General features: G+C 39.8%; 2 protein-coding genes across 4 annotated transcripts in view; one reads left to right on the top strand and one right to left on the bottom strand.

The window, feature by feature from the left end:
• MSH3 (mutS homolog 3) overlaps positions 1-5,604 on the bottom strand; it is a 143,865-nt gene extending 138,261 nt beyond the window's left edge. Inside the window, exons 1-3 of the mRNA XM_037032459.1 lie at positions 5,287-5,604; positions 3,751-3,871; positions 28-248 (exon numbers count right to left, since the gene is read on the bottom strand). Of these exons, the coding sequence (XP_036888354.1) occupies positions 28-248; positions 3,751-3,871; positions 5,287-5,490 (546 nt within the window). The 5' untranslated portion in view covers positions 5,491-5,604. The remainder of the gene's footprint in view (positions 1-27; positions 249-3,750; positions 3,872-5,286) is intronic.
• DHFR (dihydrofolate reductase) lies at positions 5,266-24,647 on the top strand. Of its 3 annotated transcripts, none has more exons than XM_037032456.1 (6): positions 5,266-5,334; positions 6,186-6,232; positions 7,965-8,070; positions 15,473-15,599; positions 17,600-17,715; positions 24,507-24,647. In XM_037032456.1, the coding sequence occupies exons 2-6, from the start codon at positions 6,211-6,213 to the stop codon at positions 24,583-24,585; spliced, it is 450 nt and encodes a 149-aa protein (XP_036888351.1). In that variant the 5' UTR covers positions 5,266-5,334; positions 6,186-6,210; the 3' UTR covers positions 24,586-24,647. The 3 variants fall into 3 exon arrangements, with proteins under 3 accessions (XP_036888351.1, XP_036888352.1, XP_036888350.1); XM_037032457.1 differs by having other exon boundaries at positions 5,299-5,380; XM_037032455.1 differs by lacking the exon at positions 5,266-5,334 and adding an exon at positions 5,601-5,824.
• The last annotated feature ends 2,614 nt before the right edge of the window (positions 24,648-27,261 follow it).

Raw genomic sequence — 27,261 nt, 5'->3', positions numbered from 1 at the left:
GTATTCCTCTATATAACTGTCACATACCTTTTGACTACTTTGAGATTTGGAATCTTCGGAAGAAACCGCATTCTTTGCACGCAGAAGACTGATATCGTCAAAGTCAGTACATTTTGGCAGAACTGCCAGTCTTTCCTGAAGAGGTTCCCTCTGGGCTCTATTTTGAGGAAGGGCAGAATCGCAGCAGAATTCTTTCAATTTTTCCAAAGACTTTAAAACAATCTTGGTCTTCGGACATTTCTTTGGCTCTTGGCAAACTAGAAGAAAATAGAATAGTGTTTTGTCTCATTACATCAATTCATAACCAGCACAGGGTTTTTAAGGAAAGAGTTTTGTACTAAAGCAATGTAATATAAGGTATAGTATAAGAAAATAAAGAAACTTGGGTTCAAGGCAAAGATGACATATTTGAAACATACACCTAATTTCTAATATCACTTGGTCCTAAAACCCGTTAGAAACTACATGGTTTTGCTTTTTTTTTTTTTTTTTTAAAGGCCATAAGCCTGTAGGTACAGAAAGAAAAGGAGAGATGAGAATTGCAAATGTAATATCTGAAGCTAGAAGGAAAAATGAATAAGCAACCAATTTAGCATACCTGAAAGCTAAACCCTAAATCAGTAGTGAAGTAAACCAAGAACCAATCCTGTATTTACCACATAAAATGCTTAAAAGGCTCAGGAATTAGGGTACCAGTAGCTCTGAAAATGAAATAAAGGGAGATCCTAAAGGGGATTGGTTCAAGGTAATCTGATCTCTAGACTGCCCTATCATACTCTAAGTCCAAGGGCAGCTCTCCTCTCTCGAATTAGCAGAGGTCTGGCAATTTCTCTGGAAAAGGCAGACACAGGCAGTTGAGATGCAGTACTGTGCCTGAACTAAAAAGAATACTAATAGAATATAGTTTCTATATTCTAAAACAGCCTCTTCTGAGAGTCTCTTCTCAGAACAGTGCCCTGCACTAAGGCAGAAGCTGGGGAGAATCTGGACCGGGAAATCTGACCAGCCCAACAGGAAAGACCCTAACGATACTGACACCAAGAGTGCACTGAGGCAACAGAGCCTCCGCTGCAGACACACCTGCTACAGCCTCCGCTGCAGACGCACCTGCAGGAATGCCTCCACAGCTTCGCTCATGCTGTTCTTTCTCCGTGATCCGGCCTTGCCCGCAACCTCCGCATGTCAAAACTGCACTCAGTCATCAAGAGCCATCGCAAAGCTACCGTTCCCATGAAATGCTCTGCTAATTCCTCATCTTAATTAAAAATCACCTTTTCTCTCTGTGTTCCTATGACAAGATCATCTCTCTCTACAGCAGAGTTCCCCAACCAGGCTATGGACGGGTCAGTCCAGGCCTATTAGGAATCAGGCTGCATGGCAGGAATTGACTTTGAATATAACGAGCTTGAATCACCCCCAAACCATCCCCCATTCCCCACCCCCATCCATGAAAAAAAACTGTCTTCCAACAACCTGCCCCTGGAGCCAAAAAGGTTGGGGACTGAGGCTCCACTACACTTATCAGAGCCTGCCAACCGGCAGTTATTCATATGCAATGTACTCATAAAAGGGAAACAATCACTAACTGGTTATCTGCTATACGCCAGAAAACATTATTTTCCCCTTTAGAGCAACACTATTTAGGTAGCTACTGCTGTGTGTAAGGGAAATAGGATTGTACTTGTCACCTATCTCCTACCTTCCCTTTAAAGCAAAAACGCCCGGAGGGCAAGAGTTATGTTTTGTTCATGTGTGAAAGTTTAAAACTTGTCTTATTTTTTTACAGATTTTGTTTATTTATTTTTAGAGGGGGGATAGGGAAGGAGACAGAGAGGGAGACAAACATTGTTGTGCGAGAAACAGTTGCCTCTCACAGGCCCACAACTCAGGCATGTGCCCTGACTGGGAATTGAACTGTTGACCTTTCAGTTTGCAGGCCAGCATTCAATCCACTGAGCCACACCAGCCGAGGTAGAACTTTTCTTACTTCTGTTTAAACCTCTTTTTAGCCCTGACTGGTCTGGCTCAGTAGATTGGATGCTGGCCTGTAAACCAGGAAGTTGCTGGTTCAATTCCCAGTCAGGGCACATGCCTGGGTTGCAGGCCAGGTCCCCATTTGGGGGCGTGTGAGAGGCAGCCAATCAATGTATCTCTTGCACATTGATGTTCTCTCCCTCTTTCTCCCTACCTTCCCTTCTCTCTAAAAATAAATAAAATCTTTAAGAAAGCTAAACCTCTTTTTAGAAGTATACTTTATCTTATCGCTGATTAATCTCATAGATAGAAAAATGTCTATTTGAGTCTCTTCGATTTTATATATTCATCCTATTTACTATTACTCTCTTTCAAAATATATATTTGAATCACTATTCAAAAGTATAACTTTGTATATTGTACAAGGGCTCCCTTCCTAAGAATACAAAAAAACTTTTGCAGGATGAGGGTAGGGTGCAAATCTTGCAAAAGAAAGAATATCTAAAACTAATGTGTTATAAAAACTTGAGGTGATGGGGATGTAAAGTAAAGCACAGAGAATATAGTCAAGAATATGGTAATAATTATGTATGGTTCCAGGTGTGTACTAGACTTATCAGGCGATCGGTTTCTAAATTATACAATTGTCTAACCAATATATTGTACACATGAAACTAATATAAAATAATATTAAATGTCAACCAGGACTGAAAAAGAAAAACAAAATTTGAGGTGAACTGGCCAGCAACTCTCTGGCTGGTGGATGCTCCTCTTTTCTGCCCATTATTTTTTTTTTAAATAAACTGTCAAGTTCATATTTCAAAAACTTCCATGTCTGTGGCCTGATTTCTACAACTTTCAGAGTTCGCTTGGCTGCATGTGGAGTAATGTGGATACAGGGACAAAGACTGTGTGTTGTGAGACCCCTCAATGGCTTACTTTCATGCCCTCCTCCTTACCATCCTATCCTACCCTACCCCCACCACTGACAAGAAGATTCCTCCACAAAGCTTCATTCATGAGCTGTTGTTAGTTCAGAAAGGCTTATGTCGCTTCAGGTACGAGGATAATGAAGATAGAAGCATTGGTCATCTTCCCCTAACACAAACTGTGTGAGGCCAAAAACCAGAGGAAAATGTGCTCAACCACCTATGTACCCCACACAACCTACAGAAATCCAAGACCTAAGGAATGGTGGTTTTATCCAAAACCTTTTTGCAAACAAAAAAAGCAGCTTCACTCTAAACAACAACGGGAGATCTACGTGTCTTAATATTGAAAATTGTTCAAAATGTTCTGCTAAGTGGAAAATGATAGTTGCAAATTAGTACATACAATATGAAACAACTTATAAAATATTAACTAATTTGTGGGTCTGTAGGTGTACATCCATATAAGTAGAAAAACCTGAAAATCCAAAATTAGCAGTAGGCCTCACTGAAGGAGAGGGGTTATGAGGTCTTCCACTGTCTACCTTTCACACTTCTACGTTGCTTTTTTTTAAACAAACATGTTTTATTTTCATAATTAGGACAAAAATTAGCTAGAGGAAACTACAGCCACACTGCAGAACTCCAGCTCTTATCTCCACTTTCTCAACTTCCTACACACACCACTGCCACTCATGAAGGGGCCACTCCACAGCACAATAGAGACCTTTCTCCACAAAAGAGAAGAAAATGGCACAACCCTGCAAACAGCCTCCTGTGCCCTCTGGATAATGCAAGAATATCAGAGTACGACAGTGAGAATGAAAACCACTACCACAGAACTCACCAGGGTTCCCAGACATCACTGGATCACTTTGTCCTTCCTTTTCTTTGACCCTCTTTGCTTTCCTTTTAACAGGCCCGTCATTCTGTAGTGGTCTCTTTTTACTTCTGTCAATTTCTGCAACCTATACAAGAGAGTTAGAAAATGATGTGTTATCTCTAAACTCAAAACATGATGTATTTGAAATAATTTGAGCCTTATTGCTGAATGACAGCAAGGTCCTTGCCATCCTCCTTCCTAGAATCATCTACTTTGAGCTATGAAAAGACCTATCGTTCAATGTTTTTACCATCATCAAAGACAAGGTAGACACTGACAGGTCATAAGTCTCAGCATCTCAAGCCCTGCTAGGATTAATTAGAACCAAGCTGCCAACTTACTTTGCCCAGTCAGCCTCATTATCTCAAATTATGTAACTTGAATTACTGTACTTACACATGTTAATAAAAGGAAAAATATTTATTTAGAGGTGAAATCAGATAGACAATGAAATGTTCATTTCATTAACATTTCTGAAATGTTCGATGTAATTTACATTTTATGTTCACCACTGAAGATGCCACAAGATCACAAACATTTATTGGTAGGCAGCCTGTCAAAAAACCTTACGTCCTTCACCAAATACCCTCCAAATCACAGGTGGCAAACACAAGGACCACAGGCCCAATCTGGCCAGCACCTTGTTTCTGCCCAGTGGCAGCACCTAGCTCTCACTTAACTATTAAGGAGTGGTTACATTTATACAGTCTTAAAATTACATTCTGCCCTTTGAAGGCAACCACAAGGCTGATGTTCCCTCCCCCCATCTCGTGAAAATGAGTTTGACACCCCTGCTCTAAATGGTGAGTATACAATAAAACCCTGATGAATTCATAAAAATGTAAACTATCATTAAAACAAAAACAGGAGAGAACCAATCACTCTGTGGAAAAGATATATAAAGAAACAAGATTTTAAAGTAGCCAAGCTGTCATTAAAACTTAGAGGGTGGCGGAAAGCCAATCTGCAATCTCCTTCAACATCCTCAGATTGAGAAATACTGTAGCAGGGACCCCAGTGAGGGCTCATCCCTGTTGCAGTGCCCAGTAAAAAAATAACAAAAACACAACTACTTATTTTACTCAGTTGAAGAGTGGCCCCTAACAAAACCCATATAAATAAGATAAATAAAGCTCCTCTATAAAAAAAGAGGGAGGTATAAAAAAAAAAGAGGGAGGTTGGAAGGTAAAAGAAGTATCCTTTGCCCACACACCCCTCCCCTCATCGGAATGGGAGTCAGTAGACCTGAGTTCCTATCTCTGGTCTGCCAATAAGAATCTGCGTGATTCTCAGCCTCAAGTCAATTACCCCAAGAGGAAACTGCAACTTTTTTAACGCACTTAGGATGGAGGATGGCCTAGTTTTCCACGCTTTCACCTACCCAAGTCCCGCCCCTTCTCCTCAGCACCGCCCCCTCCCTAATTCTCGCACATGCGCCCCGTCTCCTCCCGCTCTACCCACAAGCACCGCCCCCCCCTCCCCGTTCAGGACCAAACCCACGTGTGGCGGCAACTGAGTCTGGAAAGTGGGCGCTGGAGGCGCTGCGGAGTCAGAGTCAGGTTCAGCGTTCTCCGCTGCGCCCCTGGGAGAGGAAGTGGATTTCAGGCTCCCGGTAGACTGGAAGAATCTGCTCAAAACCGCTTGGCTTGCAGGGGATGGGCCAGCGGCAGCCGCACCGCCAGAGGCTGGCTTTCGGCGCGACATCCCGGGGCAGGGAGTGACAGCCCGGGGGCTGGGCAGAGAAGGAGCTCGAGCGCGCGACCCCAGTTCCCGGGCGTCTGCGGGGGCGAGCACGTCGCGACCCAGCTGTGCGCCGAGGCGGAGGGAGGGACAGGGGCGGGGTCTCGCGTGCACCAATGCAACCGAGGGAGGGGAATGGCTACAATTTCGCGCCAAGCTTTGTAGGGTGTACCGTTGTAGCTTGAAGCTCCGAGCCTTGTAGTGCCGCCGTCATGGTTCGTCCCATAAACTGCATCGTCGCTGTGTCCCAGAACATGGGCATTGGGAACAACGGAGACCTACCTTGGCCCCGGATCAGGTGCCTCCCGGGCCGGGGATGGATTGGTGTGAGAGGGCAGAGGCTGGCGCAAGCTGCCCTTGACTGAGGCAGCTGGGCCTGGTGGCGCTGGGCGGACTGGTCCTTGGAGATTGGGTTGAACTTGCGACTTAAGCTGCCAGGAGCTTGGCCTGATCTTCCTTCTGTGTCAGGAGCCGGGAGGCCAAGTTACTGATTACCGTCCCGTGCTTGCTGCCCGGCTTGGCATTTTCTCCGAGGCGCCCTGTCTCCTCCTCCTCAGGCCTGGAGCCAACCACCGTCCTACTTACTGTTTGTTGGGCGCGTTAGAGCTCGAGCCCAGGGGAAAACGTTCTTAATAACAGTGTGTTTCTCTAACTTGTAGGAATGAACTCAAATACTTCCATAGAATGACTACAACCTCTTCAAAAGGTAATGGGGGATTTATAAGTGATTGAGATTTCCAAAGATTCTTGGCTTGAGTAAGTTTACCAGTGCAGATTTTACTTAATTGTAAAGTTTTCCCTGTTAAACTGGGACCTTTTGTCTTACCATCTATCTGCATGAAGTTCCCAGTGTTTATTAAACTTTTGTTTAAGTTCTTTTCTGTGGACACGAGTACAGTTGAGGTATTGTGCAGAATTGGCAGCTGGGTAAAGGTTGGCTCTGGACACCAGAGGAGGCCTTTGGAATAGCAGCCAAAAGAGAGGATGAAGCTTCAAGGAAGGTATTGGAAAGAATAAAAGTCCAAAGAATGGTTACATGATACTCAATTTGGAAACCAGGAAGGTAAAGGTAATGCCAGGAAGGCATCAAGGATGAACTATCATATTTTCAGTTTAAGAGTATGGGTGGCATGGAGAATAGTGTGCAATTGTGGTGATTTTGAGGTGCTTGTAGGGAATTCAGGCATACAGTACTAGGGGAATCGAGACACTGGAGAGAAGAGGATAACCAAGGAAAAGAATGTGGGGTTGGGGAATACCCTTTTAAAACCTAAGATGTATATTTGGTCATAGGAGGAGGAAAAGCAGAATAACAGGGAAATAGTCAGAAAGGAGCAGGTGCAACATAACTTTAACAAAACAGGAACAAACTTGGCACTTAGGTCACTGACAGAGACAAGATGGCAAGAGCTTGAAGCTAAAGAGTTGGCATGAACCACCCTCTAGAATCCTAAGTAATCTGGTAATAGGAAACAAAGTATGGAAAAATGCCTAGTCCTAGTACTTGTAGTTTGTAAATATTAGTGGTTTTGTTTTTTTTTTAAATCAAGCTAATAATGATCCATTAAGAAAACAGATCAATGCACTCCTATTGGTAGTCGTCTCTCATGACATACCAAGAATCAGAACTGTGTTGCTTTGATCCAGATCTGACTCACAAACTTTTTTCTCCTAAATAATGAAACCAAAAATGGAAGCCATCTGCATAAAGTTTTTAAGTAAAGAAGCCCAAATTGAAAGTACTTTAAGCAGATTGAGTGGACTATTAAGCAGGTATGACTATAAATCTACAAAGTACACAAATGTGAATACTACGATACCAAACAGTTAAATAGTACTTTTTAGATGTCAGACATTGCTCTAAGTCTTCATTCCCCACCATACTAGATGCAGAAACTACAGGATGGGGCAAAAGTAGGTTTATAGTTACACAGAACACAGTTTATTCTTGTATTATTATTTGTTAATTATTATTTTCCATATGAACAATTGTAAACCTACTTTTGCCCCACTCTATATATTATCTCCATTTTATAGCCATGGGTAACACACAGAAGATTAACATGACTTGCTCAGTAGATAATATAATATGTTCAATTTGAACACTGACTCAGAGTCTTTGCTTTTCACTACTATACTATACATGACTACAGTTGATTAAAACTGTATTGCATATAAGTTGGATAAAGCCAAAAGGGAAAATAATTGTACTTAGGCAATAAATAGTAAATTTTGGTAAAGCTGTTAAAAATTTTACTTTTTTTTTGAAGCAGATCCACTGGATGTCAATAGGACATAACTGTGTATAAGCATACATATAATGGACATAGGACCTAATGGTCAATAGGACATGTCAATAGGACATACTTGTATATATACATACATATAATGAAAATCTATTTCTAAAATATATCTATTCTTTCTATGTGACTTTATAGGTAAACAGAATTTGGTGATTATGGGCAAGAAGACCTGGTACTCCATTCCCAAGAAGAATCGACCTTTACAGGACAGGATTAATGTAGTCCTCAGTAGAGAACTCAAGTAAGTACTACAACATAAATTCACCTGCCAGAAAATCATGTCCCATTTCTTATGTTAGAGGTTAGTATATGTCAAAATAAAATATGAATGTAGCTATTGATGAAGCTGCTTCATATCATGTAGGTGATTATAGAAAATGAATAAACGGTTATTTATGCCACATGACAACAACTTACTCTGCTACTTAAGGGACTGATTTCATCTCCTTAAATCTCACTGTTGGGACAGAATCGTAGGTTTCCTTGAACCATTATTTCATTCTCAGTAGGGTCGAATATCAGTTGTATAATATAAATTAGTAATTCTTCTTAGTTGCACATCATATCAAAATACATCTGTTTGGGGACTTGACAAAATTAAGTTGCTGTCTCTGGACCCAGCCCAAAATGCAATGAGATATAAATTTTAAGATGGGCAAAAAAAATTGGTCATAATCTTGTGCCATATTGTTCCTAGTTTACCAAAATACCCAAGTAGTATTTTATACTCCTGTTCTTTACCTTGTGTCTGTAGATTAAAATTTTTAGCATATGAAAATGGTCCTAGAGATCCTAGAAGAAGAGAGATGTCCATTGGCCTCTGCCAAGAATTTTTCTATCCTCCAAGTTGACATAGTTCCTGATACCTGGAAAGTGGGAAAGTTGGAGGGTTGGGGGAAGTCAATAACATTAAAACTACCCATGAAGCCCTGGCTGGTGTAGCTAGGTGACTTGAGCACAGGCCTGCAAACAAAAGGGTCACCAGTTCAATTCCCAGTCAGGGCACATGCCTGGGTTGCAGGCCGGGTCCCCAGTAGAGGGTATGCTAGAGGCAACCACACACTGATGTTTCACTCCCCCTCTTCCTCCTTCCCCTCTCTCTAAAAATAAATAAAATCTTAAAAAAAACTACCCTTCAAGTCAACTCCAGTGTTTTTACTGTCACCATAGCTTCCATGTCATTTATTCCACATATGATATATGCTGATTTTTTATATTTTTTGTTGTTTACATTGATCCTAACCCACTAAAATAATTTTCTGAACCTCATGTGTCTGTTTGGGGGTGGTTGGCCTGAATTAGACCTTAAGGAAAAGTTTGGAATTGGCATGCTAGTCATTGTTTCTTAAACTACTAATGTAATCCATAAAAAGAATGCAGTCTTAAGAAATATCTTACAAGGAATTGAGTTACAGAGTTGTGGGGGCTGGCTAGGAAGGCCCAAAATTTGTAGGGCAGGCCACTAGGAAGGGGAAGCTAGAAATCTTCAAAAGGCTGAAGCTGATATCTACGGGTAAAATTTTTTCAGGGAAGCCTCAGGTATGTTTTTAAGGCCTTTGAATGGATTGAATCTGGCTCACCTAGATTACAGTCATCCAAGTAGCAACTTCATAGTGTCTGAATAACTGAGGACTATAGCCTAGCCAAGGGAACACATCAAAGACTGTCACACCATAGGGAGAAAACAACATTGCATAACTATAGGCTAAGGGGGTTCAGGCTTCTTTAAGTTTTTCTCCCAGATCCCTCCGAGAGTGGCATAGGTAAAAACCTGGAAGAAAGTGTACCGGAATACTTGCATTGATTGTCTCTCAGTGATGAGCAATATGTTGAGGTGCATCTTACCATCTGCCTCAGTCTTTATACTCTTCTCTTTTTCCTGGTTGCTAGGATATTCTGATTATTTTTTTACTTGGTAGAATCCAAATAACAGACTGTATTGCCATTTTCAGAGATTCTTTAATAACATATTCTTGAATACTACTCAAGTTTATTTATGGCTAGCTTGAGCTGAAACAAACAAAGAAATCTCAGTGGGAGAGATGTTCACTTAAGCCAGCAAATCTCCTCAAATGATGAGTCTTATTTCTTCTTTATGACCCTTCTGTGGTATGTGCAATTTTGCTTGGCTGTTTATTATACAAGGTCTGTCCAGAAGGCACCCAGCCCTGTAATATGAAAAATAGAGACATTTATTGAAGAAGATACAAGAGACATTGCACATAGGACAATAACGCCTCAGTCCCCTTCAAAGTAGGCACCTTGGGACCTCATGCAGTTCTCCCAATCGCCATCAGCTGCTGCATCATGTTGTCCTAAGTCTCACTGATGGTCTGAAACCTCTTCCCTTTCAAAGGGGACTTTAGTTTTGGGAAAAGCCTGAAGTCACAGGTCACCAAATCTGGGCTATAGGGTGACTGAGTCACCTGAGTGATTTGATGTTTTTCAAAAAATTCTGCTGGAGACATGTTGCTTGAGCAGGTGTGTTGTTGTGATGAAGCTGCCAATCAGCAGTTCTGAATATTCCCAGTAGTTTCCATGGAGGAATGTTCAAGCTTTAATGCAAAATTTGATGCAGATTTCTTGCTCTACTCACTCAGTCATTGTGGATGCGACAGCCACACAGCACACACGCTTGCTCACTCAATGGCATCTACTGCCCCCACTGACTAGTAAGGTGAAGTCCTTGTTCACATGTGCACATTCCAGTCCACTCTCCTTGGCTGCCAGGTTACACCAGTGTAGTACAAACCAGTCTCATATCAAACCAGTGGCTGGACTGTTTCCGGACAGACCCTGTATGTTTATTATGTATAACATTTGTTGGTATATTTCACTTTTTATTTATAGGCAGAGAGAAACTTTAAAGTCTTTATTATCAAGTATGGCAAGGAAAAGGGGATATCAGTTGGGGAAAATTTTTAGTTTATTTTTTGTCCTTCCTTCTGCTTCCCTGGTCAATTGCCAGTCAGCTCCACACATATCCTGAGAATGTGCTGGGTCCCAGACACTGCTGGGTCCAGAACAGATTTGCACGTGTAAATCACTATTGCTCCTGTAAGTTTTTAGAGACAACCTCTCACCACCACCCTCACCCCCGTGGAGGAAGAAATTCAATCCTCAACAGAATTCCAAAATTTGCTACCCCATCCTAGTTATTTTAGGTAACTATTTCCTTAATAAGTTCTAAGGGGGAAAAAAGCTTTTTCATGGTTTTTGACACTATCAAGTTATGGCTCTAAAAGAGATGCTCTACAGCCACATTGGGAAAACAGATTGGCACTTTCTCAAAAGGTTAAACCCAGAGTTACATGTCCCAGCAATTCTCCGTGGTAGAGAAATGAAAACATGGACATAAAAACTTGTACACAGATGCTCATAGTAGCATCATAAATAACATCCAAGAATTGGAAACATGCCAAATGTTCATCAGCTGATGAATAATAAACAAAATATGCTATCTCCATACAGTGGACTATTTATTATTCAACAATAAAAAAGAATATCTGCTACCCAGATGAACCTTGAAAACAGTGTGCTAATTGAAAGAAGCCAGACACAACAGACCACATGATTCCATTCCTCTGAAACACCCAAAACAGGCAAATCCGTAGAGACAGGGAGGGAGTGGAGAGGAACCGATCGTGGGCACAGGGTTTCCACGGTGATGGCAGTGTGCTGAAGATAGACAGTGGTGACGGCTACACAGCTCCATGAACACATGAAAAGTTAACTGTACGCTTTACAAGGTTAATTGTATAGTATGTGATTTCTCTCTCAATAAAGTATTTCTTAAGGTCCTTGGAACCAAAATTTAATTAAGAAACTTGACTGCAATGCTGTAGCTTTGACAGCATCTTTAGGAAATCCAGAATTGTCTCCATGAAATAGGTTGTTATAAATCGTCTTCAATCCAAAAACTATCTAACATTTCATGGTAGATGACATTTTTTGTGGTCTCACTATCATATTCTCCACAGTGATTAAAACTCTCCCCTCTTCTCAAAGCTGCGGTTCCCTCCCCACCGCTCACATGTTTGGTGTAGCAAAGACTTCTCGCCCTGGCGCCTATTAACTCTGTGGTTTTAGGCTTTGTTAACTTTAAGCCTTGCTGAACCTCACTTTCCTTATCAGCTAAATGGGATTAATAATGACAGTGTCTTAGGGCAGTTTTAAGGATTGACTGAAATTGTATGTTACCAATTTCTGGCACACAGATGGTACCCTACAGATGTCAGGTCTTACTCCCCCAACCCTTGCTACTTCAGCAAAATTACCTTTACAGCTTATAGAAAATATTAACATTAGTGAGAGCACAGTGAACAGTCTCATGATATATCATCATTTTCACCTTAACATACCACTTTGTTCTTATGTCCCCCAGTCTTCGGACAAAAAAAATCCCCCTGTATTAAAATCATTCCTCTCCCCACTCCCATTGCTTCATTCTCGATTCCATTTTTTCTGTCTTTCGGACCTTGCTCTCTTGCCTTACCCTTTACTAGTTTAAATCTTACCATAGATTGTTTTTCTTCTACCCTCAACCTCCCTGGATCTTTCTTGTGTTAAATAAGTTTTGGAACTTCAGTATAAGCCTCAATAATGTCTTTGGTGGTTTGTCACTTCTGTGTTTTGCACGTGTTTTTGTCTCCTTTGAGACCCAGCGAAGGGCTCACACTCCAAGGCGTGTTCTGCCTCATGAAGTCACCCAGGTGCTGCACCGTCTCTGCCCACCCAGCGCCCCCCACACGCCCCCGTGATGTGTTCTTTTCACCTAACGGCCGCTGCTGAGACGTTTCTGCACCTGCCGTTGCCATCTTTTTTGGTACAGGGAGTTTTGTTTGGTTTGGTTTTTTTCAAGATTTTATTATTTCTAGAGAGAGGGAGAAAGAGGGAAAAACACAGAAGTATCAATGTATGGTTGCCTCTCGCACACTCCCTCTGTCGGGGATCTGGCCCTCCAGCCAGGCCTAATTTCTGTAAATATTTTTAGTGGCCATAGTATTCAGTTATGAGAGGGAACATGCTTGAGTGAATTTTAAATAGTTGAATATCATGTTTCTGAATACAGAGTATGAAAGGTGTTAAATTGAACATTTAATCAGAATTTGTATTCTGATTCAATGTGATTCTAGTCTAGGGCTTTTTTTAAAAAAAATGCTTTCCCAACAGTCCCCAGGGAAACTGGGCCAGAATTCCATCTTCCATGTCATTTTCTTTGACGTCAGGCACAGTGGGGGGAAAACAATGTTTATATGGTTCCTGGGGGATAATCAGGTAAGGCTGCTAAAGGCCATAAGATACAGGTGTGAGAGCTCTGCCTAAAGGAGGCCACACTGTCCTGAGGTCTGAGGAAACCAGAAACTGGCATCCTTGTCCCCCATGACCACCAGCTGAGCACGCATTGTCAGTGTGAGAAGTTGCAGCTCAAGCTCCAACATCGGACTGGTGCAGTCCCAGTACCAGGATCACCATTTCCTAGCTCTGTGACCATTGGTTACCTAACCCGTCTGCCTCAGCATCATATGTAAACATGTGCCTGTGTCCTGTGGACCTACACACAGCTGCTAGTAACAGGAGATGATATACATGTAAAGTGCTGCCCGACCCCACTACTTGAGAGAGCAAATGGGCACTTCAATAAATGCTGGGTGTTTTCTTTGTAATACAACTATCCATCAGGTAAAAAGCAGCCTCCCCCGAATAGTGCTTTTAAAGGAAGGTATGAAGTGTGGTATGATAGGAGTGCCTGCTAGGTGCACAGTAACTTTTTATGCCAGCCCTCTGAGGGAATGCAAGGCTCTGAGCTAGAAACAATACCAAGCGTGGCCAAAATGCTTCTTGACACAGAATTTGTGTGCTACCACACTACCAACTCTCCATGGTCAGGGAATCCAGTCTCTATTGGTTTTAAATAACTACAGGAAGGAAATTCAGCAGTGAAATAAGTGACAATAGTAAGTGCTTGCTCTGTTATTTACTAGGAATTGGGCTGCAAGGAAGCTTGTAAGCTCAATTTTACCTTTTCTGTTCTCTCCATCTGGGAGTCCAGTGTTTCCTGTGAAACTTATTTCTAAATCCCTAAGGAGCGACATTTTGCAGCATTTCCTCCTCCCGTGCCTTTGTTATAACTAAAATCTGAAATAAATCCCTTAATCTGATTTTTGTTTTCCTTTTCCAGACTCACCACAAAAGAGCAAAGCAGTTGTCTTTTCCCTTAATCCCCTGAATCATTTTCAAGCCATTGTTCCACCTTCTGCACAAAATGTCCCCTTTCTTTGAAGTCCGCACCCTTTTTACCACCTTGTAACTCAGTCTACCGTCTTCCTTTCTACTCCATCTCCTGCCATTAGTGCTGACTTCAACACCCTCAGTTACTAAAACCACCCCATTCTGTTTCAGTTATTCTCGGTTGTTCATTAACTGAACTGTCTTCTCCCCCAACTCCAGTTCTCCTTCTCCTGGATTCGGTTCTCCCCCTGAACAGCACAGTCCAACCTCATCACTGCAGCTGCCCTGGGACCTCAGAGGATCCCATGGCTCATTAAACCTCCCTGGCGTCCTTGTCTTTTTCCAACCTTCACTCTATATTTTTATAGTCTTCGTGCCATCTTAACTCCTTTAGAGATGACAAAGAGTGAAGTACAGTATGTGTCAAGGAGGTGAGGGAGCAGGCAGCCAAAAGAATGAAAGCCAAATTCTGCATGTCTCCCATTTAGAAAGCGAATTGCAACCCTCCACCCCAAAAAACAGTTAGAGAGTTTGGGAGAGACAGAGCTACTTACTGTACACCATGAAATTAATTAGCCTTTTCCTTTTTGGATTTTTAATTACAAAAGTAATGACATTCTCATTTTTTAATACTTCATCATTTTTGTATTATTTGAAACAAAATTTCTTTTCCCACTCATGCTGTATTAACAGTTTGACTATTTCAAAGTAGTCGTTCAATCATACTACCTTCTCCAACATTCTGTCATGAAACTTTCAAGTGTAAAAAACTTTACAGTAAACACTTGTGTAGCCACTTCACAGATTCTACCATTAACATTTTACTGCATTTGTTTTATCATTCGTCCATCCCTTCGATCGGACTTGTTACGCATTTCAAAGTAAATTGCAGACATTAGTCTGTTTTCCCCTAAATACTTCAGCATATACATCAGTAACTAGAGTCCAGTATTTCTTTACACAGTGTTTTCCTTTTGAGATAAATATTACATATAATGAACTATACAAGTCTTCGGTGTACATTTGCCAACTTACAAAAACATCTGCACCTGCAGAACCCTGTATCCAAGATGTGAAACATTCCCGTAGCCCCTGGGACACTTCCGCGTGCCCCTTCCAATGAGTCTTTGCTCCCTCCTTCCAGCGGTAACTACTGTTCTAACTTTTTCCCACCATAAATAACTCAAGATATCAGAAATGGGTGTTTTTTTGGTTCATGGTGGACCATACATGTAGAGATGTGGGTTAAATTATGTATTCGTCATAGGCCATACTGATGTTACCTTTTTTGTTGAAAGGATTCACATTTAGGGTGATTTTTGTTTTACAACTATTACGTCCTATATACAAATTATCTGACTAGTACAAACAGCTTTTGTAGAAACTAAGGTAATTCTTTTGGTTCACCTCAGGGAACCTCCAGAAGGAGCTCATTTTCTTGCCAGAAGTCTGGATGATGCCTTAAACCTTATTGAGGAACCAGAATTAAAAGATAAAGTGGACATGGTTTGGATCGTGGGAGGCAGTTCTGTCTATAAGGTAAGTCACGTTGTCTGTGAACATTGTACAAAGCAGCGTTCTACTCTGCTGCCCTTCGGCGTCCCCGCCATCTGCGCTTTGTCCGTCGTGAGCGAAGGAGGCGTGTCATCCCTACACTAAGTCAGGTGTATTGTCAGTTAGAATTGTTTTCTGACACTGTCAAAAATGATAGGATGATACTGTAAATAAAAATACCTAAGTAAGGTTTTATGTCTGTACCGGTTTATTTCCAATACAAAGTAGTTTATGTTTCCAGTACATTCTAAACCCTTCCCTTAGAATCGTGCTTGGACCGCACTGCCTCCCCCCCCCCCCTCCCCGCATGTGCCCGGATGCACGGAGTTATTACCCCTTCTCGTCAGGGTTAGCGTGTCTCCTCCTGAGAAAGAGAGACGCTCTCGGTTGATAGGCACTGGCCGGATGTGTACGAGTTAGTTAAAGCAGGACACATCGCCTCAACAACTTTCACGCAATGTGAGGGGATGGGAAAAATAGTATTTTATATCATAAGGGAAAACAGTAGATAAAGGAGAAAATGTTCCTTGTTCTTGACTTCTTTCAAAAATTTTAGGAAAATGAAAGGAATTTTCTTACTCTTTTACAACACTCATGGGAGATGAACATTTATAGGGAGGGAATAAATCAGTCCCTACCCTTTGTGGGCTCGTGGTGACACATGTACACTGAAATCATTTGAGAAAAAAGGGGTATACTAAGATCTTAGATGAGATTACAAAAATACTGTTTCTTACGTTTCTGTTTCTACAACCTTTTAAACAATATAAATACTGAAATTCACTTATATAATTTGATACATCTATATGTCGTAAATGATAAGAAAGTAGAAACTCCAGGTTATAATTTTGTATTTTCTGCCCACCACATCACAATAGCTTGTGGAACATTTAGGCTGCTCTTCTCATGGGCCAAACTGGAACTCCTAGCCTGTTTTTGTAAACAAAATTGCATTGGAACACAGCCACAACCATTGATTTAGTATTGTCTGTGGCTGCTATTGCCTAAAAGGTAAAAGAAACCGTATGGCCCACAAAGCCTAAAATATAGGGTACTGTATAGATGCAAAGGATACCATCTGACCTTTTACATCACTGACTTGGACATAGACTTTCAGATGCTGCTGTGGTTAGTCCTATTCAATTTTCCTGATTTTTGGTGCAGCAAGAATTGGTAGAATATTTGTTTCGGGCAAGAGAATAAATGATATAATACTACAAGCTGTAGAGTTGAAAATAAAAAGTCATTTATTTTATGCCCTTATTTGAAAATGTAAAGATAACAAACAACACTTGAAATTATATTTATATATGTGTGTATATTGTTTCTTTTTCAGTCCACAGTTACTGCTTTCTTCGAGCTGTACTTAGGACTCATGACTTTTTGCCAACAGTACTGCAGGCAGTAGTTAGAAAAGTCATTAACAATATGAAGCAAAACACAATCATTAGCAACAAGAGGCGGAATAAATTACCTACAAGCATTATAACTATCTCCTGGGAAATGGAAGCATTATAAAATTTTGTGTGAATGTGCTATGTATGCCCTTGGGATTTTTATTAGTCAAGGTCTCATGAAATTATACTATCTCACCCATATATGCATATGTAAAATTTTCTATAGCCAGTAACCAGATCATTCAGGGTTCTTACTTCCTAAACCACCAATGAGAAAAGACAAAACCGAATGCTTAAATGAAGAAAGATTTCATGTAAGCCAACAGAGGCTAGAATATAGTTTAACTCACTCTTGTCATTATAGACGGTGATTAGTGCCATTCTCACCACAAATATGGCATACTTTTCAGCGCTCCAAAGTAAAGAATAGGCTATTTAAATAGCATTCCTTGGAGGTAACAGGTTATGTAGCATGTATTTACACCCAGTACAAACTTGACTACATTATTAAAACAAACAAAAATCTTGTGTTTCTGTTTCTTTTGACACATAAATAAGGAAATTGATGACTTTTGTTTTATTTCAAAGGAAGCCATGAACAAGCCAGGTCATGTTAGACTATTTGTGACAAGGATCATGCAGGAATTTGAAAGTGACACATTTTTTCCAGAAATTGATTTGGAGAGATATAAACTTCTCCCAAAGTAAGTATCTGAAGCACTTTTAGATTTCCAGCTTACAATCTATAGGAAAGAGTATGTTTACAGATTGAATTTGGGATAGTAATGTATTTTATATAGAAATTTTTGGAAATCTGCTATAACAGACTTGGGAATGTTCAAGTGTTAATGATTTTACTGAACTCTGGAATAGTACTTAGTTCATCCTGTGAGATCTGTGTTTAGCCTCCAACGCTGAGCTGGGCATTGGGGAGAGTGTTTACTGAAACAAGTGCCGTTCACTATTCTCCGGAAGGTCATGTGTTGTAACAGGAAGGTAAACTGGCAAATAATAGATAAAAATGAAGAGTTGCCATGTGGAGAATTGAACTACTGTGATGTGAAAAATAACTGGCTGGCTTCTGAGAAGTTCTTTCTGAAGAATGATGTCTCCACTAGGATCTAAATGACAAGAAGCCAGCCATGCAAAGAGTGGGGAAGAGCATTCCAGGCACCAGAAATCGCCAGTGCACAGACCCGTTGGCGGGAACAAGCTGGGCATGTTCCCCGAGGCTTGAGAGCCACTGAGGGCATTGTGAGCAAGGGGAACGCCCAAAGAGATCAGCCCAAATGCAGGGGTAGAGGGTTCTGAATTGAGTGATGTTGTTCTAGCTGTTTATGGAGAATGACCTGAGAGGACAGGAGTGAAGCTGGGAAACCAGTTAGATACCGTAGTTCAAGTGAAGGATGAAGGAACTTAGGTAGCAGTGGTAGAGATGGAAAGAAGAGTTTACACTTGCTTTAGTATGTAGGTGTGATTTTAGCATGAAACTGCTTGATTTTGAAAAAAATAGCATTTTTGTTTAAAAACACTTTTCAGCTTTAAGATTAATTATATCAACACTTTCAACTAGCTTTTAACATTCTTTTAAATATTTTCGGTTGAACTCAGTCATTATTCTCTGAGTGTGTTTTTGTAAATACCTCCTAAAAACACTCAGAGCCAGGTATGAGTAAGTGAATGGCTTAGCTTTAAAATAATAGTTTATAGAGTAATAGGTAGTAGTTTTGAATCAAATGAAACATGTAACAGATTTTCTGGGGCTCTCAGTTAGCTCTGATCAGCTCAAGTTCAGGCTTTTGCTTACAATTTCCAAAGGTGACTGCTTAGAAAAGTCTTACTAATTTCATATATACTTATGTAAAAGTTTATGTGTGTGTCTTTGCCCCACTGTATATATTTTCGCTTAGGTTGCTGATTGTCACATTATGTGAGTATTGATCTCTGTTTCTCATTTCTTATCTTGCTCTTTGCTAACTAACAAAAGAGCAGATTACTGTGTGAATCTGCTTCATACTAAATACCTTCCCAAACCCTATTCTCAATCAGACCTCTTCCAAAGCTCTGACCCTTCAGGATCCTTGATAACTTAAACACCATTCGGGCTCTCTGACTCTTAGAAATGAAATATTTAACATGTTTACTGAAGAGTGATTCACACATCACAAATTCACCATTGAAAGTGTATAATTCAATCATTTTAGTATATTCACAGAAGTGCGCCATTATCGCCATAATCTAAGTTTAGAACACTTTCATCACCCACCATAAAAAACACGTACCAGTCAGCAGTCATTCTCCATTCCCCTGCCCTCCTAGCCCCGGAAACTATTCATCCATTTTCTGTCTCTATAGAGATGCCTATGGAATTGGCTTCTCTCATTTCCATACCATTTGTAAGTTCCTCCATGCTGTAATACAGGGGTGGGCAAAAGTAGGTTTATAGTTGTGAGTATATGAAACACAGTTTATTCTTGTATTATTCTTTATTATTGTTATTTTCCATATGAACAACTGTAAACCTACTTTTGCCTATCCATGTGTATATCAGTACTTGCCTCACAGATTTCCTCCCATTATATGAATTGTCTTTTCACTTTTTTTAAAACATTTTTTTAAATTTGTACTTCTTTTTTTTTTCTTTTTACCTTCTTTCTGATACCATTTGTAACACAAAGGTTTTTAATTTTGACGTCCATTTTTTCTATTTTCTCTTTGGTCGTTTGTCCTTTTGGTGTTACACCTAAGAAACCATGGCCTAGTCTGAGCTCACAGAGAGTCACGCCTATGTTTTCTACTTAAAAGTTTTATAGTTTTAACTCTTACTTTAAGTCTGTCTATGCTCCATTATAGGTAATTTATGTATGCTGCAAGGAATGGATCCAAGTTCGTTCTTTTGTAAGTGGTTATCCAGTTGCCCTAGCACCATTTGCTGAAAACACCATTCTTTCCCCCATGAAATTGTTTTGACACTCTTATCAAGAATCAGTAGACCGTACATCTGAGGGTTCCTATCTAAACTCTCGGTTCTCTTCCATTTAATGTCTGTCCGTATGCCAGGCCCTCACTGTCTTGATTAATGCCACTGTGTAGTAGCTTTTGTAACCAGAAACTACCAGTCCTCCAGCTCTGTTCTTTTTCGAAATAGTTTTGGCTATTCTGGGTCTTTTGCATTTCCATGTGAATGTTATGACCAGTTTGTCAACTTCTTACAAAAAGCAAGCTAGGATTTTGATAGGGATTGTATTGTATCTCTGCATCGCTTTGAAGGGTACAGCCAAACCATGAACACGTGTCTTTCTACTGGTTTAGGTAACGTTTTGTAGCTTTCAGCGTACAAGTATTTTATTTTCAGACTGTTCGCGTAGAAATACAGTTGGTTTTTGTGTATTAGTCTTGTATCCTGCAAGCTTGCTGAACTCATTAGTTCAAACTGTTAGTAGATTCCTTAAGTTTCTGTATACAGGAAATATTAATATCATTTGCAAACAGATGGTTTTACTTCTTCCATCCCAATCTGGATGTTTTTAATTTCTTTTTCTTGCCAAATTGCCTTGGCTAGGACCTCCAGCACAAAGTTGAATAGAAATGGCAAGGGCAAGACATAGAGGGAAAACATTCAGTCTGTTACTGTTAAGTATGATGTTAGCTGTGGGCTCTTCATTGATACCCTTTATCACGTTCTAGATCTCTTCTATTTACCCTTCATTGAGTGTTTTTTTTTTATCATGAACTGGTATTGGACTTTGTTAAATGCTTTTTTTCTGAGTCTATTAAGATTATTTCGTTTTTGTTTTTAATAAGACAAAATACACCAATACTTAATATACTCTGACAGTGCTTGGTTTTGTGTTAAAATAATCTTACATTTCTAGGATAAATCCACCTGGAAGTAATATGTAACCCTTTTTATGTATTCCTAGATTCAGTTTCCTAATAGTTGTTGGGGATTTTTGCACTTATACTCACTTTAGTTTTTGTTGTTGTTTTTGGTTTTTGGTAATGTCTTCACCTGGTTTTGGTGTCAGGATAATGCTGGCCTCATAGAGTGAGTTAAGAAATGCTCGCTCTCTCTTCTATCTTTTTTTCCAAAGGATGTGTGAAGAATTGGTATTAATTCTTTTTTAGATGTCTTAGAAAAATGTAATGGTGTATAGATTCAAATAGGAGATTGCTGTATAAATCCAAAATCCAAAGAAATTTATCCAAAATGGACCTTCTAAATGAAGCTATTGGGCCCTGGCTGGTGTAGCTCAGTGGATTGAGCACGGGCCTGCGAACCAGACGATCGCGGTTCGATTCCCAGTCAGGGCACATGCCTAGGTTGCAGGCCAGTTTCCAGCAGGGGACTCATAAGAAGCAACCAGACATTGATATTTCTCTCCTTCTCTCCTTCCCTTCCTCTCTAAAGACAAATAAATAAAATGTTTAAAAAATAAATAAATAAATAAAAATAAATGAAGCTATTGGAAAAAAAAGAGAGAGAAGTCCTTGTTTCTATTGCACAGTTGGGCGTCATCTTGCCTTCAGGCCTGTGCCAGCATGATAACGACGGCTTCCTTAACACGGTGGAGAGAATCCCCTAAGCAGAGGTGTGGGGTAGGCCCTCTTTCATGAAGTAGAGAAGCAGGAAATCTCTGAAGACAAAGAGAATGTACTTTATCCCTGGAAGTCTGTAACACTGCTTAATTCTTAAGGTGTTTTCTCTCAAATATCTGTATCTTTGGGAACCTAGAATTGCTCCCTACTGTCCAGAAATGAACTCTGATCATTCTTTTTGTTTTTCATAGCAATCACTTAGTGTGTACCAATCAGTAGGCTTATTGTGGATTCATAGGTTTCAAGTCTTTTATTAACACCATACTTCCTGGTAATAACAGCACTAGTATAATGAAATTAAGATGAAGGAGGACATTTGTAAAGAATGAAGAGAGCAAAATTAGATGTATAGTATAGATGAAGCCACAAATGGTGGAAACCTAAAAGCAGAAGTTAATTTTTTTAAAGATTTTATTTATTTTTAGAGAGAAGGGAAGGGAGGGAGACAGAGGGAGAAACATCAATGTGTGGTTGCCTCTCACATGCCCCATATGGACACCTGGCCCACAACCAAGGCATGTGCCCTGACTGGGAATTGAACCAGCAACCCTGGGTTTGCAGACTAGCACTCAGTCCACTGAACCACACCAGCCAGGACAGAAGTTAATTTTAACAAAGTAACATGGGTTTACCTTGTATCTGCCTCCCCACACTACAACCACCTCCACCACCACTGTGGGCCATTGTCTGTGCAGCTGTTCTTTTGACAGGACCATGCCCGCCTGCCCTCTTAAGCCCTGTCTGTCATTCATCTTGCCAGAAGAAATCTGTCTATATATCTCAGTCTGTTGCACACTAGGCTCCAACCGAACCACCAGACCCCAATATTTTATGCTAGCGGCTTTTTGTTTAATGAGTCCCAAAGAGGCTTCTTTTTCTAGTTACTCACCTTTCGTGTGACCATTCCATGAAAGAGGATAAAAGACCAGAAGTAGGCCTTGGAGGCAGGAGTTGGCTCCAGAGTTGGGACAGATACCCCTTATGTACAACCTCAAGTAGGTTTCAGATGGGCTGATATTTCCTCTTCTTCCATTCTTTTTTTGTTTGTTTGTTTGTTTTAATATTGTTACTTATTTACATATTTTTGGAGAGAAGGGAAGAAGAGGGAGCGAAACATCAATGTGCAGTTGCCTCTTGAGCGCCCCCTACTGGGGCCCGGCCCACTACCCAGCATGTGCCCTTGACTAGGAATGGAACCCATGACTCTTTGGTTCACAGGCTGGCGCTCAATCCACTAAGCCACACCAGCCAGCCCTGATGTTTCCTCTTCTGTTCTCATTAGTTCCTGATTGTCCAGCAGAAGCCCAGCGTATTTGTCCACTTGTTTGTACGCCTCTCTCCTCCGCAGGCTATGGTTTCTATGGCGTCTTCATTTTGTTTTAGTTGTGCTTTGTGTCTTCTAGATAACTGTTTCAAGAACTATATTTACCTATTTCCTAGACTTTCCATCAAATCACCTCTGTATTATTCCCACGATGCTTTGTCAGTTCAGATCTTATGTTTCTTTTATTCACTGGCTTCTGAAATGCTTGAAGGTTCTAGAGGGGAAGCTCTGTCTCAGTGATTCATAACCAATAGGAGGCTTTTCCTTCAAATCCTGTTACATTTCAACTCAGTTCAAATGCTTTCAGGCAATTTGCTGTTCAGAAAAATTTGGAATCATGGTTATGAGGTGGTTATAACCATGAAAACAGACTGAATATGTAAATATTATGGAAAGTAAAATTAATCTTAAGCAGAATTAAATTTTAGTTTTACAGAGAAGATTATCATTAAGACTATGACTAGTGGCCCTGTCCATCCAGTAGCTGTTTCTAAGTTCTTATTCATGGTTTTAGAAATAACTTTGATACTTTGCTTTTATCTTATTAACTGACAATCTCAATAGTCTTGATATACACACAAAAATATACATGTTGCTTTTGGTGACTTATTCCAAATATATTAAAATTATGGTTAAAAGTTGGCCTACTAAAATCATTTCTTCAGAAAATAAAAAACTATCCTGTTACTAAAACAAACAGCTCAGAAAATGGTTAGTAAATAGAAATAGCTTCTTCCTCTGAAATATAAATTATTCAAGGAAAAAATCTTTCTTTTCCTTATGCCATTATTTCATGTATATAATTGTTTTTATCAAAATGTCATAATTTAATTAGTCAACAAAAGTTTGACATCTCTTATTAGTCAGTATTGTGCCGGATTTCATGAGAGACTTACATTTTTTCCTGTATTATCCCTGCTGACAGTGGGGAACAAAAACAAACTACTAATATTAATAGATACCGTTTATAGAGCACTTAATATAATGTGCTCACAATACTAAATTCTTTATAAGGATGAAGACTTTTTATTGATAGTCAAGCATCACACAGCAGAACCAGAGTCAAACAGAGTCAGTAAAGCAGGTGTTCCCACCCCCACTCGGACCGTAGGGGAATGAGCCCACGCAACTCGAAGGAAGTGAGTCGGGATTCGTGTTGGACACGAGAGTGGTCAGAACAGCCTTCAGTGGAAAACCTGGGTTTTGGGTTTTTTGTTGGTGGTTGTATTTTGTTTTTCTTTTCTTCACACAGGAAAGCTGATACCAAGTCAAAGACTTACAAAATGTTCTTAAGAAATGCTATATTAACTAGGTGATAGAGTGGAAAGATAAAAGAGAAACAGTTAACAGCAGTTAGTGTTTGGGAGAAGAATTAGGAATCAAGGAAAGGAGAAGAAATTACACTTTTTATTTTTTAACTTTCTGTACAGTTTGAAATTTGTCTTTTGTTTATTTATGTAGTATATTTGCATAACCACCCAGTTTAACAGTGGATTATGCCTTTTGGCTAAGAATCAGGAAAGTTATCTTTTTAACTGATATATTATTTAATTATATATATTTCTTCAACAGATACCCAGGTGTTCTTTCTGATGTCCAGGAGGAGAAGGGGATTAAATTCAAATTTGAAGTATATGAAAGGAGTGATTAATATGAAGATGTTTTCTGATTCATTTCAAGCTGTTCCCCAACCCCTCCAAACAATTAATGTATTTAACATTAGAAAAAGACAATCCTGCCCTGGCTGGTGTGGCTGAGTGGATAGAGCACTGACCTATGAACCAAAGGATCACCGGTTCTATTCCCAGTCGGGGCACATGCCTGGGCTGCAGGCCAGATCCCCATTAGGGTTTTGCACACATACATTGATGCTTCTCTCCCTTCCTCTCTCTCTCTAAAAATAAATAAATCTTTTTTTATTATTGTTCAAGTACAGTTTTCTGTCTTTTACTTCCATCCCATCCCAGTCCTGCTCACCTCCCTCCCATTTCCACCCTCCTCCCCAGTTTTTATCCATGTGTCCTTTATACTTGTTCCTGTAAATAAATCTTTTTTTTTAATAGAAAAATAGACTTTTGTTGACTCTAGATCTATGGATAATTATGTACAAGCAATGTGTTTTTATTAATTAGTCAATCTTAACTATTTGGTTAAAATTAATCTTAACTGTGCTATGTCAGATACCATTTGTGAAACATTTCTTGCTGTAAATATCTGAATGTCCATCAAGGGCCAGCGTTAGGTCCCTGGCACCTGCCTAGAGTAACATACTACCAAGGCACCACAGTGGGAGAGTCCACTGATAGCGTGAGTTGAAACCCTAGCCTATAGAGACAGGACCTTGTCCAAATATCAGAAATGGATTATAAACAGAATAGTTAGAACTCAAGTATTAAAAGAAATTAGGTCAAAATAGGGACCGTGAATTACTCTGTGCATATCACACTTCTGAAAAAAGTTCTGTTCACTCAGGGAATCAGTAAGTTGAGAACGGCAGTGTATTTTGTAGTGATAGTAAAGAGGCAAGTAGGAGACTGCCTTTGTGATGATTAAAAGAGGCATCTGAGACCTTCACAGTCTCTGTTTCTGACCTTGAGTGAGACTCCATGGGACAACACAGTAAAACAAGAATAGGCTGCTTTTCATGCAAAAAAAAGTAATCCAGTAACCAGCATGTGGCTAAAATTAAAAATTTAAAGACTGGATATTCCTAGAAACCAAAATTAGTAAGTTAGAAAATAAACTTAATATGATTTAAAAAATGAATATTAAAACCAGTTTTACCCATCATATTAGCAAATATTTGGATTTTTAGGTATCCAAAGAAATTGCATTTTCTGCCTTGTAAAGTGGTACAGCCATTTTAGACAATATCAATTAAAATTCAAAACAACTTAGGCTTGGGCCCAGAACTTCCAGAAATTAGTCCTGAACAAAGAGATGGGCCCAAGAGTATTTGTTGGACCATTTTTCTTATTTGGAATAGTATCCAAAATTTTTAATGTAGGGAAATTGTACAGTAACTATTGACAGTATCACAGTTGGATGTATTTTATGCATTAGGTATGTCTGTTGTGATTAGATTCTTTGAAATATGTGCTTATTTTCATGAAAGATTAATTAAGCTAGTAAGTTGAGACTTTTACATTCAGCAGTAAGATTAGGATACAGAACATCAGAAGTAAAAAGGAATTTCCTAAATATCTTTCACAGAGGGAAAAACAAATCACACAGAAGATTAGAAATCAGTACTGCATAAGATTTACAAACCACAAACAGTGGAGCTCTCTGCAAAGAATATAATCAGAAAACTATTAGTATCCAGATTCTTTAGAACTGAAGATATTAATAAAACGCAAGCCATTTGGAGAAGAGGAAACTCAAGTGCCATAAATACATGCACAGACATACATTCCCTTTAGTAACTGGGGAAATGCAAATTAAAACTGCAGTAAGGTACCATTCCACATGCGCGAGATGTGGCATTCTCACCAGTACTTGACACTCAGCCTTTTTAAATGTTGACAATATTGAGGATGAAGATGCACACACCCCTTGATCCAGCAATTCCACCCACAGGTAAATACCAAGAGAACACTTACCTGTATATGAAGAGAATTGTAGAAATATGTTGCAGCCTTATCTTAGTGGAAAAACTAAAAACAACCTGGAAGGCCAGCAACAGGAAAATGCATACGTTAGTGTCTTAGATTGTGTTTCCGCCAAAAGCAGATCCCAAAACTAAAATTTAAATGAAAGCACCAGTTGGTATGTGGAAAAGGGAAACTAGGAAGGTAAGCCAGTTCAAGGTCAGTGCACAGGTTCCCATCAGGTAACAAGCTCAATAATACTGCTGAGATACCTTCTGAGAAATGGAGGGGAAGAAAACGAGTATTTATCCCCTACTGATCATGGGGGCGATTCCCAGGGTCACCAGCTCCCCGCCCTGTGTATGGGCTGAACATACTTCACCTGTTAGGCTCCCGGGTGTTTGCATTAAGAAGCTGCCTGCAAGCAGAGGGCCAGTGAATGCTGAACACCTAAAGCAATTCCATGTTTATCATTATAAGATCCTCATTCTTCTGTAGTTAAAAAAGATAAAACCAAAAGTAAAAAGGTTTGTTAGATGTTTTATAATTTAAAAAAACACAGAAGCAGAAAGGCTAATTAGAAGTTCAGGTATAGGATGATGGTAACTGGGACCTGAGGGTTGAGTATAGAGAAAAAACTGTGACTCAGGATACATTTTGAAGTTGGAGGTAATGGAATTTTCTGATAGAGTTTGATTTTGGTTTTGGACCCACCAAATTTGAGATACTTAGAAGGA

The sequence above is a fragment of the Sturnira hondurensis genome, unplaced genomic scaffold, assembly GCF_014824575.4.
Source record: "Sturnira hondurensis isolate 20B ecotype Veracruz unplaced genomic scaffold, ASM1482457v3 Scaffold0021354, whole genome shotgun sequence".
Classification (NCBI taxonomy): domain Eukaryota; kingdom Metazoa; phylum Chordata; class Mammalia; order Chiroptera; family Phyllostomidae; genus Sturnira; species Sturnira hondurensis.
The sequence above is the reverse complement of the archived record's forward strand: the minus strand, read 5'-3'. Positions and strand labels throughout refer to the sequence as shown.

Coding starts and splice junctions, on each gene's coding strand:
- DHFR (XM_037032455.1), top strand. CDS start 5,739: ATGGTTCGTCCCATAAACTGCATCGTCGCTGTGTCCCAGAACATGGGC. Junction 6,233..7,964: donor GACTACAACCTCTTCAAAAG/GTAATGGGGGAT, acceptor GTGACTTTATAG/GTAAACAGAATTTGGTGATT. Junction 15,600..17,599: donor GAGGCAGTTCTGTCTATAAG/GTAAGTCACGTT, acceptor TTTATTTCAAAG/GAAGCCATGAACAAGCCAGG.